General features: G+C 46.3%; 6 protein-coding genes across 9 annotated transcripts; 2 read left to right on the forward strand and 4 right to left on the reverse strand.

The window, feature by feature from the left end:
• On the reverse strand, nucleotides 1-2,935 carry LOC144703827 (putative choline kinase 2). Of its 3 annotated transcripts, none has more exons than XR_013581643.1 (8): nucleotides 2,737-2,935; nucleotides 2,146-2,503; nucleotides 1,440-1,561; nucleotides 1,169-1,364; nucleotides 963-1,080; nucleotides 854-898; nucleotides 680-772; nucleotides 1-292 (listed from the first exon to the last, which is right to left on the reverse strand). XR_013581643.1 is itself a non-coding variant. In XM_078576100.1 (8 exons), the coding sequence occupies exons 2-8, from the start codon at nucleotides 2,497-2,499 to the stop codon at nucleotides 197-199; spliced, it is 1,032 nt and encodes a 343-aa protein (XP_078432226.1). In that variant the 5' UTR covers nucleotides 2,500-2,503; nucleotides 2,737-2,935; the 3' UTR covers nucleotides 1-196. The 3 variants fall into 3 exon arrangements, 1 of the variants encoding a protein (XP_078432226.1); XR_013581642.1 differs by having other exon boundaries at nucleotides 680-775; XM_078576100.1 differs by having other exon boundaries at nucleotides 680-780.
• A 135-nt stretch (nucleotides 2,936-3,070) lies between these two features.
• On the forward strand, nucleotides 3,071-4,778 carry LOC144703830 (ubiquitin-ribosomal protein eS31 fusion protein-like). Its single transcript, XM_078576104.1, has 2 exons — nucleotides 3,071-3,321; nucleotides 4,165-4,778. Exon 2 carries the CDS (start codon nucleotides 4,195-4,197, stop codon nucleotides 4,669-4,671), a length of 477 nt encoding a protein of 158 aa, XP_078432230.1. The 5' UTR covers nucleotides 3,071-3,321; nucleotides 4,165-4,194; the 3' UTR covers nucleotides 4,672-4,778.
• Nucleotides 4,779-6,530: 1,752 nt separating this feature from the next.
• Nucleotides 6,531-9,189, reverse strand: LOC144703826 (glucan endo-1,3-beta-glucosidase 8-like). Its single transcript, XM_078576099.1, has 2 exons — nucleotides 8,649-9,189; nucleotides 6,531-7,749 (listed from the first exon to the last, which is right to left on the reverse strand). Exons 1-2 carry the CDS (start codon nucleotides 9,065-9,067, stop codon nucleotides 6,645-6,647), a joined length of 1,524 nt encoding a protein of 507 aa, XP_078432225.1. The 5' UTR covers nucleotides 9,068-9,189; the 3' UTR covers nucleotides 6,531-6,644.
• Nucleotides 9,190-9,203: 14 nt separating this feature from the next.
• On the forward strand, nucleotides 9,204-12,667 carry LOC144703828 (S-adenosylmethionine carrier 1, chloroplastic/mitochondrial-like). Of its 2 annotated transcripts, none has more exons than XM_078576101.1 (13): nucleotides 9,204-9,300; nucleotides 9,891-9,953; nucleotides 10,267-10,374; nucleotides 10,477-10,559; nucleotides 10,673-10,749; nucleotides 11,080-11,170; nucleotides 11,252-11,305; nucleotides 11,378-11,473; nucleotides 11,854-11,943; nucleotides 12,017-12,068; nucleotides 12,143-12,204; nucleotides 12,273-12,353; nucleotides 12,412-12,667. In XM_078576101.1, exons 2-13 carry the CDS (start codon nucleotides 9,911-9,913, stop codon nucleotides 12,541-12,543), a joined length of 969 nt encoding a protein of 322 aa, XP_078432227.1. In that variant the 5' UTR covers nucleotides 9,204-9,300; nucleotides 9,891-9,910; the 3' UTR covers nucleotides 12,544-12,667. The 2 variants fall into 2 exon arrangements, with proteins under 2 accessions (XP_078432227.1, XP_078432228.1); XM_078576102.1 differs by having other exon boundaries at nucleotides 9,233-9,310.
• LOC144703831 (light-harvesting complex-like protein OHP2, chloroplastic) lies at nucleotides 12,579-13,249 on the reverse strand. Its single transcript, XM_078576105.1, has 2 exons — nucleotides 12,892-13,249; nucleotides 12,579-12,801 (listed from the first exon to the last, which is right to left on the reverse strand). The coding sequence occupies exons 1-2, from the start codon at nucleotides 13,245-13,247 to the stop codon at nucleotides 12,687-12,689; spliced, it is 471 nt and encodes a 156-aa protein (XP_078432231.1). The 5' UTR covers nucleotides 13,248-13,249; the 3' UTR covers nucleotides 12,579-12,686.
• A 205-nt stretch (nucleotides 13,250-13,454) lies between these two features.
• Nucleotides 13,455-15,831, reverse strand: LOC144703829 (uncharacterized). The gene is made up of 3 exons (XM_078576103.1): nucleotides 15,635-15,831; nucleotides 14,244-14,740; nucleotides 13,455-13,594 (listed from the first exon to the last, which is right to left on the reverse strand). Exons 2-3 carry the CDS (start codon nucleotides 14,687-14,689, stop codon nucleotides 13,525-13,527), a joined length of 516 nt encoding a protein of 171 aa, XP_078432229.1. The 5' UTR covers nucleotides 14,690-14,740; nucleotides 15,635-15,831; the 3' UTR covers nucleotides 13,455-13,524.
• Between the last annotated feature and the right edge of the window lie 2,037 nt (nucleotides 15,832-17,868).

Genomic DNA, 17,868 nt, shown 5'->3' on the forward strand with positions numbered 1-17,868 from the left:
TGTAGAGAATCCGTTGTGGCTTTAATACATAGTCGGAATTATCAGTCATAGAATGTGTCCTAAGGTGTGATCATCTTGAATTTTCTCTTTTTGAGGCACAGTTGTCTCTGTCTCTATGCAGGAGACAGAGGGAGAGAGAGAGTAAAGGATATGCAGAGGCCGAAAAACGATGAATAAGCATCTGTGCCAACCTGTGTTATGGTCCTAGCACGATGGGCTTCCTCGTCCAGTACTGCTCGAACCTCTGCCTTGCGTATTCACCGTAGTCGAAGTTAATGTTGTTGACGTGCTTCTGTAGAGAAAGAGACAGTCAGAACAATGGATTCCTACAGTGCACGGAAATATTAGAGGGAACAATGCATTCTCATTATGAAATTCCTAAAATGTAACGCATGTACACATTCCCAAACTGGTTTCAAAATTGCTCCACGAATGGGTTGCCACTAGAGTGGCGTCCCATTCAGCATAAGTCAAAACAGGACGATTTCACTTTTTTTTTTTTGAAAGATGAACGATTCATAAATATTTAATAATGAATAAGGGGTTATTTATGTTACAGAGAAAATAAAGCGACAAAACTGTTAAGATCAATAAGAGATTCTATTCATTAGAAGTATTATATATGAGGAAGAGAGAGCGAGAGAGAGGCAGAGTTAGAGATAGAGAGAGAGAGACTCACCGACACTATTCCCCAGAGACCCCATAACAGGTGACTGGCCAGAGCGTACTTCTCGACGTCCACCAGCAGCTTCTCCAAGTCAACGCCGTAGACCTCCTTTCCTAATCGGGAAATCTTAGAACAAAACAGTACCCTACATGTAAATATCTCAGAAACTTCAACAGAGCCGCTCACCTGAGCTAAAATACGCCTCCGCAAATCTCCGCCGTTCATCCGGATCTGGGCGGCACCAAAAAGTCAACTACTAACCTAAAAGTCAACTCTCGGTCAAAACAGACTCAACCTGGGTACCGAGTGAAGTCCAACACGTGAGGGGTCTCGGTGTGGTAGTCCGCAGCCATCTCGCAGAAGTGGTTAGCGAGGTCGAACGCGATGGGGTTGTAGCTCGAGTACTCGTAGTCCTGGAGGTACAGGATAAGAGGGTAATTACATGCCCAAGTGAACATTGTAAGAGAAGGAAATCTCGGAAGGGCAGATGGACGAGCTTACTATGATGGTCAACGTTCTGGTGACATCATCGATCATGATATTCCCGTACTGGAGGTCGTTGTGGCAGAATCCCAGCCGTTGATCGCCGCCGATCAGTTCCATCTCCAGGCGACTGATTTCATCTTCCATCTGGTCTAGACAGAAGTCTGCCGATTCTTCTGGGGAAGCAAAGTCCTTGGCCAGTTTAAGCCAGCGCCTGATATTTTCAGTAAATAAAGAAAGGTAATCTAGGGGAAACAACGGATTTTTCTTCAAAATTAAACGGATTGACCTTAGTCGGGTCCAAATGAAGATGTTCCTGGGGCCGGGGACGTCAAGATCATGGAACTCCCTCAGATTTGCTGCGATCAACGCGGAGGTTTCTGGCTCACGCAGATCGTGGGCTGAAAGGGTCTGAAGATTTTTTTCAAGTTAAATCATTCAGCGGACAGCCATAACTCTAAACTTGTTATTACTGATTTTGGAGTAGATATATATATGATAAGAACAAGTTTCTTTCAAAAAAATATATGATAATAACAAGTAAATCAATTAACCAAAGGCGTAAGAAAATCTGGCAAAAGGGTGTTTAAAAATGGAAGCATTAGGAAACATAAAGCAAGCTTAAAATAAATTTTGGCGTATCACGACGGCCAAATCTGATTCAAACTCCTACTCTGATTCGGGTGTTTCAAACGGTTGACATTTATGTGCGATGACGATTTAATATAAAATTGGCTGGGGAACAGCAGATTATACCCCAAAAAAAGAACACCGCGAGATTGAGAAAAACTCAAATCGTAGAGTTCCAGGAATCAATATGCTAGAATTAAAGAGCAAGACCCACCGCTACTTAAAAAACATTTCTCGAATCTGCAACAAGCTTTTCCCTACAGTCATTGGTCAATCTAGTGTTATCCGAGCCGAGGAGATTCTAGCTGGGCCCCAGGACTAAGGAGAAGTAAGAAATTTGAAGGAACGGTAAAACGTTGACTCACCCTGGCGTGGATGAACTCCTCCACCCGACCTTTGTCGAACCTGCCGAGGAGCCGCGGACCATGGCCGCAGTGGGACATGAACTCGAAGGTGCGGATCTCGTCTTCCCGATCGAAGAAAAAATCTGCGCCGTAGATCCGGAGAAGCACGGCGCGATGCGAAGCCACGTGGCCCCGCGAGGGCCAGCTGATCTGATACACCTCGTTCGTCATCGCCCCTGTCAGAAAGACGACTTCCATCGCCGCGTGGTCCTCAACATCGCGCCACCTCGACGCCAGATCATGGAGAATATCCTTCGCTTCCTGCGGGATTCTGGAGAAAATTTCCAGCGCTTCTCCTCTCCCGGCCTCCACCATATTCCTGCTAACACAGATCAATATTTTGTGACAGAAAGAGGAATTCAAATCCGTTTATCCTCATTCTCCGGCGAGAAACCCTCGCCGGAATCGGTTCAATGAACTTCATCCACATCCAGAAATTCATCAAAGAGAAACAAACTTCCTATCGCCAAAGGTGAATTGATCTCCTCAAATCTCCGCGATCCAGGCAAGAAAATCACGAAAAACGCGATAGAGTGGAGAAGAAGACTGTACCGAGAGAGAGATTGCGCTTGGGAAATGCGAAATTCGCCAAGAGACTGCCACCGCTTCCAGCCCGGCACGGTTGCTTGGGACAGACGCTCCCGTGCCTTTTCTTTCCCTGGAGTCCTCGACGAACGAAGCCTGCCCCGTCCCTTTAAATACCGCGGACTTGCCGAATGTCGGACGTCACCGATGACGACATTGTCTTCGTCTTCGTCCTGGAGAAAAAAATCCTTCTTTCTCCCCAGGATGACGAAGTTGTACGATTTGTCACTATATATCCGGATCGTCCCGGACGGGGACGAAGGACGGAGCGGGACGGATTTCGTCCCGACCTATGTCCGACTAGACATGGTTCGCTTTGTGCGAATCCGTGCGATTTATGCGTTCTGTTCGGATTTCCGAACAGAACAAACTCTAAAACGAACCGCACTTCGCACAAACTCTCTGTCCTCACTCCCTCCCTACTCCCTCTGTCCTCCTCCTTGCCGCCCTCCTTGCCGTCAGTCCGCCCTCCTCTAGGGCTTCCTCAACCCTCGGTCCGCCCTCCTTGCCGTCGCTCTCCGCCCTCCTTGCTGTCGGATCACCCTCTGCGAGGTAAGAACTCACCCGTTCTCTCCCTCTCCCTCTTCTTCTCCGATTCTCTGTCTCTCCCTCTCTCAATCACTCCCCCTCTCCCTCTCCCTCTCCTTATTCTTCTCTCGTTCACTAACTCTTCCTCACGCTCTCACTGCCCCTATTCTTCTCCATTTTTGGATCTCCCACATTCCCTCTTACTCTCCCCTCTAGGCCTCTCCCTCTCCCTTGCCAATGTCACGGTGTATATTCATCTCCAATTCTCTGCCCCTCACTGTCTCTCATTCATTCTTCCTGCCCCTCTCCCTCTCCATATCCATGTCTCCCCCTCTCACGGTCTCTCTTCTTCAAAAGTACTCTGTCCCACCCTCCTCTCTCAATCTCTCATCCTCTCTCTATCTGTCTCCATGTCTATGTCTCTCACTGTCCATCTTCCTCTTTTTCTCCAATTCTGCATTGTCCCTTCTCTCAATCACTCTTCCTCTGCTTCTCCCTCTCCCGTCGCCAATCTCTCTCCCTTTCACGGCGTATATTCATCTCAAATTGCGCGAATTGTGCGCTCTTATTTTCGCACATCAAACGAACAGAACAGAGAACAGACCCTTGTGCCGTTCGTTTGTGCAAATTTTTTGTGCGAATTAAATGAACAGAACAGAACACACATGTCTACGTCCGACATAATCTCAGGGACGATGGACGGGACGGTTTTTTTGTCCACCGACAAAAAATTCGTCCCGTCCAATTATCTCGGGATGATTTTTCATACCGTCCAGTCCTCCCGGGACGAATTTTTTTGTCCCAGACGAAAAACACGTTATATATTTTTAATATATTATAATAAATTTCACATTTCTCGGGGAGCAGCGGCAGCGGCCACTGGGGAGGATTGTTGCGATGCAGATCTTCGTGAAGACTCTGACGGGGAAGACGATCACACTCGAGGTTGAATCCTCCGACACGATTGACAATGTCAAGGCGAAGATTCAAGACAAGGAAGGAATTCCCCCCGACCAGCAACGTCTCATCTTCTCCGGTAAGCAGCTCGAAGACGGACGAACCCTAGCCGACTACAACATCCAGAAGGAATCCACTCTTCACCTCGTGCTCCGCCTCCGTGGTGGTGCGAAGAAGAGGAAGAAGAAGACCTACACCAAGCCGAAGAAGATCAAGCACAAGAAGAAGAAGGTCAAGCTCGCCGTTCTTCAGTTCTACAAGGTCGACAACAGCGGGAAGATCATGAAGCTTTGCAAAGAGTGCCCTAATCCCGCGTGCGGTGCCGGTACTTTCATGGCGCACCATCACGACCAATACTACTGCAGAAAGTGCGGCCTCACGTACGTGTACGCGGGGAACAAGGCTACGGCGGAGTAGAGTCTGGTGAGAGCGATGTGGTGAAATTATAATCCTTGGATTTTGATTTTGAGCATGTTATTTTCTGTGTTTAGATGAGACGATTTTCTCAATCTTAGTCAATTGTGTTTCCCTTTTTTTTTAAAAAAATATATTATTATATATTATAAATTGTACTATAGATGCCACGTGGCAACATCTAAACTGTCGGATGTGAATCCGGCGGTTTTATGCCCAGATTTGTCCGTCCCTCGTCAGGGGGCCTCCGGACAGACGATTTTTTCATCTCACGGGATGAAAACCGTCCCGTCTGGTGGCCAGCGGACGAATTTTTGTCCCATAAGTCGTCCGGAGACCTCGGACGTGACAATTTTTTGTCCCGGGACGAAAAAATCGTCACGTCCGCGTCCCAGATGTATATTTATCACACTCAGGCGACGGATTATTCGTCCCATGTCAAGGAAACCACTAACCCGACTCAATGACCTTTTTAAAATCCAGCTATGCCCTGGACCCCACCCCATCGGATTTTATTCATGTTATGGTTGAGTGTTTGCAAGAGTGTATATATATCCTAATTACACACAGACCCCATTGGCCCACACCCATGAAACAAAGTAAACAGTAGGGGTATCTCTGTTGGTCGCCATCTTTTTAATGATGGATAGAGTAGGTGGATAGAGTTTATAGTGCAGGGATGTAGACGGGACGATTTTTCATCTCGGGACGAAAAAATATCCTGTCCAAAGATATGGACGGATTTCGGGACAAAAATTTGTCCTCGGGACCACCTGATGGGACGGTTTTCGTCCCATGGGACGAAAAAACCGACCGTCCAGAGGTCTCGGACGTTGGACGGACGAATCTGGACGGAAAACCGCCGGCTTCACATTCGACGGTTGAGATGTAGCCACGGGCCTCGCAATGACAATTTGCACCAAAGTCCATGTTTTTTATGTGCGTGCGAACGGACGCTGCTCAGAAATAATTGTACATATGGCCCTTCGCATTCTCTCTCCTCCGTAATTCTATATTAATATATTTAAAATATAAAATCGGGTTTTTTCGTTCTAGAATGACGGACGGGACGAAAATTCGTCCAGGAGGACTGGACGAGACGATTTTCTGACCGTCAGACGAAAATTCATCCCATCTGTCCCTGCACTGAATCCGTATGTCAGACGGAACAAAATTAGTCCGTCCCGTCCATCATCCACGTCCGGGATGATCCGGAACTATAATAAAGATGGTGTCGTCTCTGTGATTGGCTTATCACGTGGATAGGTAGACATGGTCGTTCTGTTTGCTTTGTGCGAATTGGTGCGAATTGTGCGTTCTGTTCAGATTTTCGAACAGAAAAAAATCAAATTCGCACAGAACATCGCACAGCCCCGTGTGCGGTTCGCTGAACACTGTGCGAATTTTGTTAGAATTGTGCGAATTTTTACCCATTGTGCAAATTTTGTTCGAATTGTGCGAATGTGCGAATTTGTGCGAATTGTACGAATTTTGTTCGGATTGTGCGAATTGTTCGAACATCTGTTCTTATTTTCGCACAAAAAAGAACAGAACAACGAACAGACCCCCTGTGCGGTTCTTCTGTGGGAATTTTTTGTTCGTTTCAAAAGAACAGAACAGAACGACCATGTTTATGGATAGGGTAGGTGACGTCTCTGTGATGTCGACAGCACCTAGGCAAGACCGCACATGCGCTCCCCCCTGCATCACTCCACATGATAAGCCAATCACGAAGAGCCGGCAGACCGAGTCTCTGAGCGCTGATGTGATTAACATTTTAACATTGTTTTAAGGAATAATCTGTGACGTTGACCTCATGGACGTCAAGTAAACTGTCAATGACAATTTCCGTTGACGTCAGTATAAACCTGCCGACTTGCCTTCAGAGGATGACGACATAGTTTCGTCATCTCCGCCTTTATAATAACTGAATTTGAACGGCCCAGTTTTCCCGCCGAAAAGGGGGAAGAAACCAGCTAGAAGACGAACCAGAGAAGAACGAGAAGAAGAAGAAGAAGCGGCAGCGGCGGCGAGTGCGTTCTCCGGCCGCGGCTCAAGATCTGCACGGGGAAGAGGCAGCGCGCCGTGGACAAGTTCTTGGCGGAGATCTTGGCGAGGCCGTGGAAATCGCAAGCTCGGACGTCCTGATCCTGCATCTGGAAGTACATATTGAAGGCGTAAGAGACATTACCGCGAGATCCGAGGCCGTTGCAGGAAGATCCGAAGCCGAGCGAGGTGCAATCGCCGTTCGCGCAGGCGTAGTTCACGCTCGCGGCCAGCCGATCGGTGTTCTTGGCGGCCTCGTTGAAGACGCACCACCGCGGGGGCAAGTATTCGACGGCCTTGGCCGGCTCCGGCATCCGATCTCTTCCTCTTAAGCTCAGATCCATGGCGAACTTGGGGCGGCCGTCGTAGCGGAAGATCCCCCAATGGCGCTCGAATCCGCCGGGGAGAATGCTCTTCAGATCCTCGTCGATCAGGCCGAACAGGTAGACGTGGAGCTTTCCTGGCCGTAGAGGCGTGCCTTTGCCGCTGGCGAGGTTTCTGAGGAGTCCGTCGTAGAAGCGCTTGGCGTAGGCGGGATTGGCGTTCTTGTCGCCGTCGGTCGGCCAGCCGACCTCCCCGACGATGATCTTCATGTCGGGGGCGCCGGCCTTGCGGAGAGACCAGACTAGGGTGTCGAAGTTGGCGTCGAAGACGTTGGTGTAGTTGATCCGACGGTCGAGAAACGATCTGCGGGAGCCGTCGAAGAAGGCGAAGTCCAAGGGGAAGTGCGGGTTCTGGTAGAGGCTGAGGAAGGGGTAGATGTTGACGACGAAGGGAGAGCCGTTGGATCGGAGGAAGTTGACGATGCGGAGCATGATCGGACGGATGTCCTTGCGGAAGTCGCCGGCGGACGGGACGGGGTTGTCGGAGGGCGAGTCGTAAACGTCGGCGTTGAGGGGGATGGTGGCCTTGATCTTCTTCCCCAGCCCCGCCTCGTCTAGAGCTCTCTGGATATTCTTCAGCGCCGGAATCGTCGTCTTCATGAAGGAGCCGTTGTAGCTCTTCAGAAACGGCTCGTTCCCCACGGCCACGTACCTGCGTGAAGAACAACACTGAAGAACATGAAGAAGAAGAGGCTGGATCGTGATTCGTGAACGTGGAGGAAGATTGAACAGGTTAGTGTAAGGCGGGAGAATGTGGAACAAGAAGAAGCTCAAACAAGTTAGAGAACGGTAGAAAAACAAGAGGAAGAAGCCGTATCGAGGTGGAGAATGCCAGAAGAATGAATTGAAGAAGCTCGAAAAATGTTATTGGTACGTAGAAGAAGAAGAAGTTTGAGCAAGTCAGTGGTAAGAAGCAGCAGCAGAAGAAGAAGTTTGAACAATTCAGTGGTATGCAGCAGCAGAAGAAGAAGAAGTTTGAACAATTCAGTGATAAACAGAAGAAGACGTTTGAACATGTCAGTGATGAGCAGAAGAAGAAGCTTGAACAAGTCGGTGATAAGAAGAAGAAGAAGCTTGAACAGTTCTGTGATAAGCAGAAGACGCATAAGAAGAAGCTTGAACAACTCAGCGATGAGCTGAACAAGACGAAGAAGCTTTAACAATTCTGTGATAAATAGAACAAGCATAAGAAGAAGCTTGAATCATTCGGTAATAAGCAGAACAATTAGAAGAAGGAAGAAGAAGCTAGAACACGAAGCCGGAAGAACCTAGAACGAGTTAGTGAAAGGCAGAAGAACTAGAAGAAAACTACCGAATAAGGAGCTAGAATTATCACATACAATTTAGGGAAAGGAAGAAGAACAAAAAGAAGAAGCTAGAACACAAGAAAACGTTTGTGAAAAGCAGATAAACAAGAAGAAGTTTGAACAGTCAGTGAAGGCAGAAGAACAATAAGAAGATGCGACAGGAAGAAGGATGTGATTTCAACTCCAAAAACAAAAAATCTAGTGACAAACAGACGAACAAGAAGAATAAGAAGATTTTGCGTACCTGATGTCGACGCCACCGGGGAAAGCGTAGCGGGAGACGTTCTGCTTAACCCAATCCCTAGCATTATCGTACTTGGTCATGCGACGGAGCTGATCGTTGGGGATGGCGACCATAATCTCGATGCCGGATCTGGCGAGGGAGCTCACAGTCCACTCGTCGGCGTCGAAGAGCTTCACCTTCTTAATTCCATTGGATTTGAGCATCGCCACCACCGCAGAGGGCAGCATCTGGTGAGACATCATCGTCCCCCAGTTCACTCCGATGCTTCCTTCCGAAAAGGAGGAAGAGCAGATCATCGCCATGGCCGCGAAGGTAAGCGATAAGTACCGATTTTCTTCTGCGAATTTCGATCTCGCCATTGTCGCCTGGAAACCGCGCTCAGTCTCTGCCCGAGGAAGACGACGACTGGGGGTAGACATAGCTCAACGACTTTCTGTTTGAACGATTGATTGTGACGATAATACCCCTGATGGTTGTGGCATTTGTTTTATTGCCATTAGGTGATTTTTTTGTTTTTTTTGGCCGTGTTTTTTAATTTATAACAGACTCGATTCCCTGCCCTATATCTCTTTACCTGTCTCTCATTTCCCGGCCACTCTCGGCGCGGCTCCGACAGCTGAGCGACGGAGCTTCTCCGAGAAGGTTATCAGAGGTGCGAGCGAGTAAATTTCGGTTTCCTTTTCAGTTTTACGTTGCTCGTTTCATTTTCAGCTTGTGAATTCTCCTGATTTATGTTCGTTTTGGAGATCCCCGGACGGAGGTTGGGATTAATTGTTTTGGTACGTCAGTATGGTGTTATGAAAATTTTGGCTCAATTGACGGATTTAGAACATGGAATGTACGATCGAGGGCATGATGCGTTGTTTTGCTGAAATGTGCGTTAATGCGGTGGAAGTTTGTTTCAGATGACAACACTGAAGTTATCTCAGTTGAGATTTTTTTGAAAAATTGTAGCGGATGAATTAGAAATCTGCAGCATAATGCAGTATTTTTATAATTTAGTAGGCTATACCCTTCCTGGCGGCAACGGAAGATTTGTTCTTGTATTATTGTTTTGTATTGTGCTTTGTATTTTTATATTTTTTCTTCGCCGCTAAAGAATATCTTCTACAGTGCTTCCTGTAGTCTTGAGAATATTAAATTATATTATCACTTCATCTTACAGTGAGCAACTCGAATTATTACCGGGATTAGGCAGGTCTTTAAGACAATAAATCAGTACTGATATCATCATTTTCGCAGGAAGCTTTAATTCAATTCTGATGGGTCCTCCAACTCTGGTTGTTGAAAATAGAGGCTCTTCTGGTACTACATTTATCCTCCTCTTTTGACATCTGTAAATTTAAGATGATTTTCGTCAGCTGTGATTTAAAGGAAATGAACCATTTTTGCATCCTATAATTGGTATGTGTTCGCGAGATAAAACTGATTCCCCATGATGCATTATTTCTAGCTCTTTGAGGATCGGAAATTATTCAGTGCTTTTTTTAATGGATTTTTTTTGCTTTTAGAAAATGATAAGCTAGTCTTTGATCCAATCACCTGTTTCGAGGCATTCTGGCCAACTGCTTACTCCATGACTTCTCATCATGTCATGAACATGTCAATGTTTCAACAGATGCTTTGAATGGCAATCATTGTGCTTCTCACTTGCGGTCCTCAAAGTCATTTGCGTCCGTTACAATGGAGGAAGGAAAATCATTTGACTTATTGCGTGTATTATGCGGTATTAATCATTTGACTTATTAATGATTTGGCTCTTATTTTATCCGTATACCTATATTCTCTAACTTTTTTTAATTGTTGCTTCCCTTGTCCTTTGTGGAAGAGGGTGTCATTGCTGGAGGAACTGCTGGCGTTGTCGTCGAGTCTGCCCTGTACCCCATTGACACCATAAAGACTCGCTTGCAGGCAGGTTAATGTTGTATTGAAATCGATCTTCGTGAAGAGTATTTGAAGTTCTTTTATTTCTTGACCAAGAATATTATATGGTTATGTTAATGAGAAATGTACGGCTATTTCAGGCTGCTCGTGGTGGGGGAAAAATTGTGTGGAAAGGACTATATTCTGGATTGACTGGCAATCTCGCTGGAGTTCTACCGTAAATCTCTTGAACCTCCAGCATTTTCTTTCAGGGATCTTCTGACCAGGATTCCACAAATTTTGGTCCGATTGATCTTATCTGCACGTCGTCAATCCAACTGATAGGTCGAACTGTTCTAATTTAATTGGCTCTGATTATAATCCTAACTGATCAATCTTTTGCATTTATCTTATCTTCACCTGGTCAATCCAATTAATCGGTCGGATTATTCTAATTTGTAACAATCTGATCCTTTCATGTTTGAGCACATCAATTGATCAAATATGCTGATCTGATCCAATATGATCTGACCCCTACTTCTGACTAACGGCTTGCCCTTGAATGCAGTGCATCAGCCATTTTTATTGGCGTGTATGAACCCATGAAACAGGCATTACTGAAGACTCTCCCAGATAATCTCAGCGCTCTTGCTCATTTTGTGAGTTAATGAAGTCAATTTGAACCATCAAAAGCTTTCATCTTGTGTGTATGTTCTTCTGATCTTAGAAGCTTCATGCAGACCGCAGGTGCCATTGGAGGCGCTGCATCTTCTCTTGTTCGGGTCCCGACCGAGGTACACGATTTTTTTCCTATTTTTCGAATAACTAAATTGGTGCGTATAATCTTAATTTTTTTGTTTTACCAGGTCGTGAAGCAGAGAATGCAGACCGGGCAGTTCACTTCTGCGCCTGAAGCAGTCCGCCTTATAGTTTCCAGGGAAGGATTTAAAGGTCTCTATGCGGTAAGTGAATACACACCGAGGGTTTGGCATCGACGATGATGTTGACGATGACAAATCTGCATCATCCTCATACTCGTCGTCAATCCATTGACGAAGAATTATTCATCCAAGCTCAAACGTGGATGAAGATGATGATGACGACAATTTGGTGATTGTCTGACAATACTTGCTCAGCATCAGTGAGGACAATGATGATGACGATGTAAATGGTGAATTGTCATCCATTTCATCTTTTAGTTTTAGTCACACGGATGACAACGACGATGACAGTTCAAGGATGACGATGACGAATTTGTCAAGCTTAACCCGGTCCATTATTTTTTTTCAAAATTTAATTGCATTAATTTTGAGTCTTTAACCGTTTTCTTCTCAATGCATAGGGATACAGCTCCTTTCTTCTTCGCGACTTGCCATTTGACGCCATCCAGTTCTGTATTTATGAGCAATTGAGGATTGGATACAGGATAGCGGTCAGTCCACGAACTTACCTTTTATTAACACAATTATCCGGTCAACAGCCTGACTCATTCCTTCACTTTACAGGCGAAGAGAGAGTTGACTGACCCAGAAAACGCGGTCATCGGGGCTTTCGCCGGTATTTTCTACATATCTGGGCTTAGTAAATTCGTTTAATCTGGCCAAATCTTATATAATCTCGATAAATGCCAGGGGCGTTCACCGGAGCCATCACGACTCCGTTGGATGTGATCAAGACGAGGCTGATGATTCAGGTAGGTCATGCTCGGCCGTTGGATTGAGAAACATCCCAGATCGGCGGCTCTGAACGACGACAATGCAGGGCTCGGAGAATCAGTACAAGGGGATCTTCGACTGCGTGCAGACCGTCGTCCGGGAAGAAGGCCCCTCGGCGCTGCTGAAGGTCCGATAAATCCCATTTTTTAATTTTTTTTTCATTTACTTGATGAAAATAATTGCAGGGAATCGGGCCGAGGGTGCTGTGGATAGGCATCGGGGGCTCAATTTTCTTCGGCGTTCTGGAGAGGACCAAGGCTCTGCTCGCCAAGCAACGCCCCAAGAAATCAGATCCCGCCGGTCAGAAAGAAAACTAAAAAAAATAAATTCCTTTTTTTTTTTGCAAAAGCCGGGGAATAATCTGCTCCTTTTTTTATATCCGCTGCTGGGAATTGAGAAACATTGGAGAAGGGAAGAAAAAATATAATTACGGTAGGCAAATTAACAGGGACGGAGGAGGTCAATCGAGGTCAACGATGCCGAAGTTGGCGAGGAGGATCTTCATCTGCTGGACGAAGTCGGCGCCGGTGGCGTACTCGGTGAGCAGACCAACGGCGAAGCCAAACATGGCCCACCTGCGCCACGTAAGCAGGAGATTCCAGAACCATCCATCCACAGAGATAGTCTAGAGAGAGAAAGAGATAGAGAGAGATTAGGGTTCTGACCTGCCATTGGAGATCTCGTTCTTGGGAAGGAAGCCGAAGAAGGGGCCCTGGTCGGCCTCTTCGAGCTTCTTCTGGCGGAAGTACTGCTGCATCTCCTTGGCGCGCTTTCTCTGGTATTCCAGCGTGACGGCGCCCTCGCCGGAGACGACGGGCGGCGGCGGCGCGGTGGCGGCCGGCGGCGGCGGCGCGGCGGCGGCGGGAGATTGCAGTTTGGGCGCGAGAGGCGGCGCCGCCGGTCTCCTCAACGGCCCCTCGGCGTTGGCGCTGCGTACGACGGTGGAGAGATGGCGGCGCCGCCGCTGCTCCGCCGGGATTATTCTGATCCTGACCGAGGGGATCGGGCACGCCGTTGACATCTTTTTCCACGGAGACGAGCTGAGCTGCTTCCTCCGGCCTGAAAGAGAGAGAGAGAGAGAGAGAGAGAGAGAGAGAGGAACGCGGGCTGCTTAGAGCGGACGAAATCTTCAAGCTGTGGACACGGCCGGCCCGAGTCTCGCGCTCTCCCCTGCCGACACGTGGCATGTCCTCGCCGCGGGAACGCCCATCCAGCCCTACGGCGATCTGGCTGCCACGTATCCCCGACCATGGACTGTTGACTCCTCCGGTCAAACTAAAGTTCAGGGTTCGCTCGATCTACTGAATCACGCACGCGCATCCTCGGATGCCCTTCTTCTCCCGTTCTTCATCCGACGGCTCTTCTTCGCTGCACAGATTGGCGCATAAAGAACTTGATAAATGGGAACAAATAAATGGTAGTTCAGTATCGTCCCGAACGTGGACAATGGACAGGACGGGACGAATTTCGTCCCGTCCTACGTCCTGATTCAGTGCAGGGACAAAGGACGGGACGAATTTTCATCCGACAGTATGAAAACTGTCCCCTCCAGTTCTTCTGGGACGAATTTTCGCCCCGTCTGGGGAAAAAAACCGTCCCGTCCCTCGTCCCCAATGAAAAAAAACCTGTTTTATATTTTTAATATATTACTATATAGTTTTCTAAGGGTTTTTAGGGAAATAAGGAGAGAATGCAAAGGGACATATGTACAATTATGTAATAATACAGGGACTTTAATGCAAATTGACAATGCGGGGTCATGTGGCTACATCTCATCAGTCACATGTGAATCCGGCGGTTTTCCATCCAGATTTGTCCATCCACTGTCTGAGACCTCTGGACAGACGGTTTTTTGTCCCACGGGACGAAAACTGTCCCGCCCGATGGTCCCCGGGACGAATTTTTGACCCGAATTTCGTCCAAAACCTTGGACGGGACGATTTTTTCACCCCGGGACGAAAAAATCGTCCCGTCCGCGTCCCTGCACTATACAAATAATGAATGAAAGAAACTTTACCCAGCATCAAATTCTCTGACTTCTGCGAGATCGTTCCCACAACCGTCCCTCCAGTGGACTCTCCGAAGGTCGACGGGTCTGGCAGCATTGACTTGCCCGATATCGTCTACCTCCACTTGCTTCTTTAGGCTGCTCCGAGGCTGTAAATGCTCTATACCACCGTTGCCACTACTGTCGCCACCGCCGCCGCCATTTGCCAGGCCGCCGTCCTTGGAAAAGCCGCGTCCGAAGCAGATGAAGGCGCATTTAGAAAGCAGCCTAGTTTTCCTGGAATCTGGGCCAGTGTGGGCTTCTGGATCAATGCCCTCGCCAACCAGGAGGTAGCGTTTCCATGGCGAGACCTTAATGGGTCGGTCCTTGGTGCGGCCCGGGAGCAGAAGAGCCAGGCCATCACTGAATCCGGACGCTGAAGAGGATAAGAAGCCTCCTGCTGCCGCGAATTGCATGGAGCCAGTTCATCTGGAACACCAGCAATGGGTGTTCCGCATTTGTAAAGGCTACAGATATACCAGTTCAATCACGCTGTTAGTGCGGAATTCACCCAATTCAAGGTACATTTGTTCAAATCAGATAAAAAATGAAACACCATTCTTGGAATTTTTCTTCAAATCCAGTAATAATTAGGTGTTCAAGCACAACAACATCCTGCTTAAAGAGGAAAAGCAGTGCCCTCACTATTAGCTATGGCTTTTAGCGCGGTTGGAAAACGCCTGTTGGAAGATCAAGGAACTTTAACTGCGGAATAACAAGATAGCAAAATAAGGGAAGGAAGGGGCAAAGGATGGATCTAATGACCTCGGACGACGAAAGATATTTCAAAGGAGTTTTTTATTTCCAAATTTTAGAGCAATAAAATATTTTCAAATAGAGGGCACATTCAACGCAAATTCTTTTTGAGAAATTTTTTATGACCTTCATCAAAGAATGAAGAAACTTTTCGTTAAAATGTCAATTGTCCAGCCGTTTCAGGATTCTGAAAGATGCGAACGAGAAATAACATTCCGTCATCCCTGCAAGTGTCGAAAAACAAGCCCGGAATTAATTCCGGGGTTCTAATACCTCCCTCATCCACGATACCGGAAGAGCTAAATCGCAAAGATAGAGAAGCAAGAAACGAAGGATCGAGCATGCGATCAGCAAGATCTCTCAAAGCAGTTCCGAAATTTCTACTTCGCATACGTCAGACATTCAATTACACGGAAGCATTGAACACAATTGTGATGACTTTAAGTAACTAAACGCTAATCACGAGAATCCTCGCAACCGTAAACCAACAAAGCAAAAATAATCTACAAAACATAAAACCTAGAACAATCTCATCACTAAGAAAGACGCAAGAGCGCAAAAGCAACAGATCATCCCGGCAAGTGTCGCCAAGAAAAAGCACACACCTAGATCAGAATCAAAGAACAAGATCAAATCACACCACAGCAACCGTCTAGCACAGATCTCCACGGAGAATCCAGTAAGCAACCGGCAATAGATGAACAGATCGTGAGAGATCCCGCCAAGGAAAGCGAGAAAGTGAGGGAAAGCGAGAAAGAGGGAAGAAACGTCGATTTCAAACGAGATTAGCACAAGGGGAAAGCGGGCTAAAATTTGCCCTCTTGTAACAGAAAGAGAACCACCAGACTCGCGGAACATTATAAGCGGCTCCCTCGTTTAAGCTCTACGCCATCCTGACTGTCCATTTTACGATCTAAAATTTGATCTGATCCACCCAACGGATTACATTCAGCGCTTTAATGTGCTCTGCAATGGTCCGCGAGTTCCCGTACCGCGCCTGGATCACTCTATTCCGATCCTCCATTATCCGCCGTCCGATTATCTAATCATCCTTTTCTTGAAGATCCATGTGTGCGGGGACGGGACGCTTTTTCGTCTCGAGACGAAAAAAAGCGTCCGTTCAGTATCTCGAACCTACGCTAGTGTTCGCCCGTCCCAATACCGGTACTGGATGACAGTAGCGGGAGGGATGCTGTATCGGATATCAGAAATGCAATTTTCCAGTATCCGTTCATTCCGATATCCAGATATCGGATATCGGTATCGGATATCGGTTGCTACAGTGCCGATATCCGATACCGACATCCGTCTCGATGTCGAGATCTGTCTCCGTCTCAGGAGAGAGGATGACGATATCGGATATCGGGTGTGGATATCGGTTTTCGATATCCAACACCGATATATTTGATAAAAATATATTTCATTTATTATTAACAAGCTATTAGGCGAATCAACCTGCGGTAGAGAGGGTATTTAGAGCTTTTAATTTGTTTATTGGCGCTGTAATATATACAAGTCGAACTTTTTTTTCCTTCCATATGGGATAACAGCAGGATTCTGAGATTAACAAACTCTGAATACTTTATCCCATATGGAAGATTAAAGAAATTTTGGCCTCTATTTATTAGACAAAGTATTAATATCATAAATATATATAATATATAAGCCGATTATAATATGAACAAAATCTATCAAAACAATATTAATTCATTTAATATATATACCTTGTCTAATATATACAGCGCACGATTTAAAATATCTTCCATATGGGATAACAGGATTCGAATTTTAATGTCAACTGCGAATCCTGTTATCCCATTTGGAAGAAAATAAAAATATTACACTGTACATATTAATCGAGGTTGATAACATATCAAAACATAAGTCGTTAGATTTAAATAAACAAACGAATGAGATAGATAGCTTAATTTTTGTCACTCGATACCGGTACTGATATCCGAAATATCAGTTTCGATACCCGGATACCGATAACCGATATTCCGAAACCGATAACCGATATCCAGATACCGATAACTGATATCCAGATATCGGTTCCGCTATCCGGATACCATCCGGTATCCCTCGCGTCCCTCTACCTACGGTATCCAGTACCAATATCCGTCTACCCCTCAGAGAAGGATATCGTCTGATATCCGATATCTGGCACTGTCCTATTTTTTCCCGGATATCGGATATCGGTTGTCCGATACCGGACGACGGACGGATATTGGTTGGGCGAACCCTAGTCCGCGCATGAAGACGAAATGGTTTATCCTTCCTGAACGAAAAAACTGCAAATTTCTATTTTCCGAGTATTTTACGAGTATTTCGTCCTAAACAAAAAAACCGTTCAGGATCCAACTGCAAAAATCGCAACTTTAGATAGAGATAGAGGTAGACATAGACATAGAGATAGAGAGAGGGATTGAAATAAAGAAAGAGGCACAGTTACAGATAAAGCAAATATAAAGACAGAGATAAATAAAGATGATTCATAACATCTATCATTTTACATTCCCGATGTCACAGTGAATTAATAAGTTCCCACATCAGACAGTTTACGGACTGTAAGGGACGGCTTTAGAGGACCCAAAAAAAGGGATATAGGACGAAACAGAAACCATCCCAGGCTAACTGTTGCTTTAGTGACGGTGACTTTTGCCATTGTCCATCGTCTAGCATCCATCGTGCCATATCCACCTTCCATCATCCATCCTCTTTGTCATCTATCGTTCGTTCTGTTATTGTTGGGCGCAAACACTCGCAGAAGCGTATTGGATGTAACAGATGTAGTAGATGTCGAGGATGAACATCAGGGCCATATGAGGAGAAACACCGA

This window comes from Wolffia australiana, chromosome 5, assembly GCF_029677425.1.
Source record: "Wolffia australiana isolate 7733 chromosome 5, ASM2967742v1".
NCBI lineage: Eukaryota > Viridiplantae > Streptophyta > Magnoliopsida > Alismatales > Araceae > Wolffia > Wolffia australiana.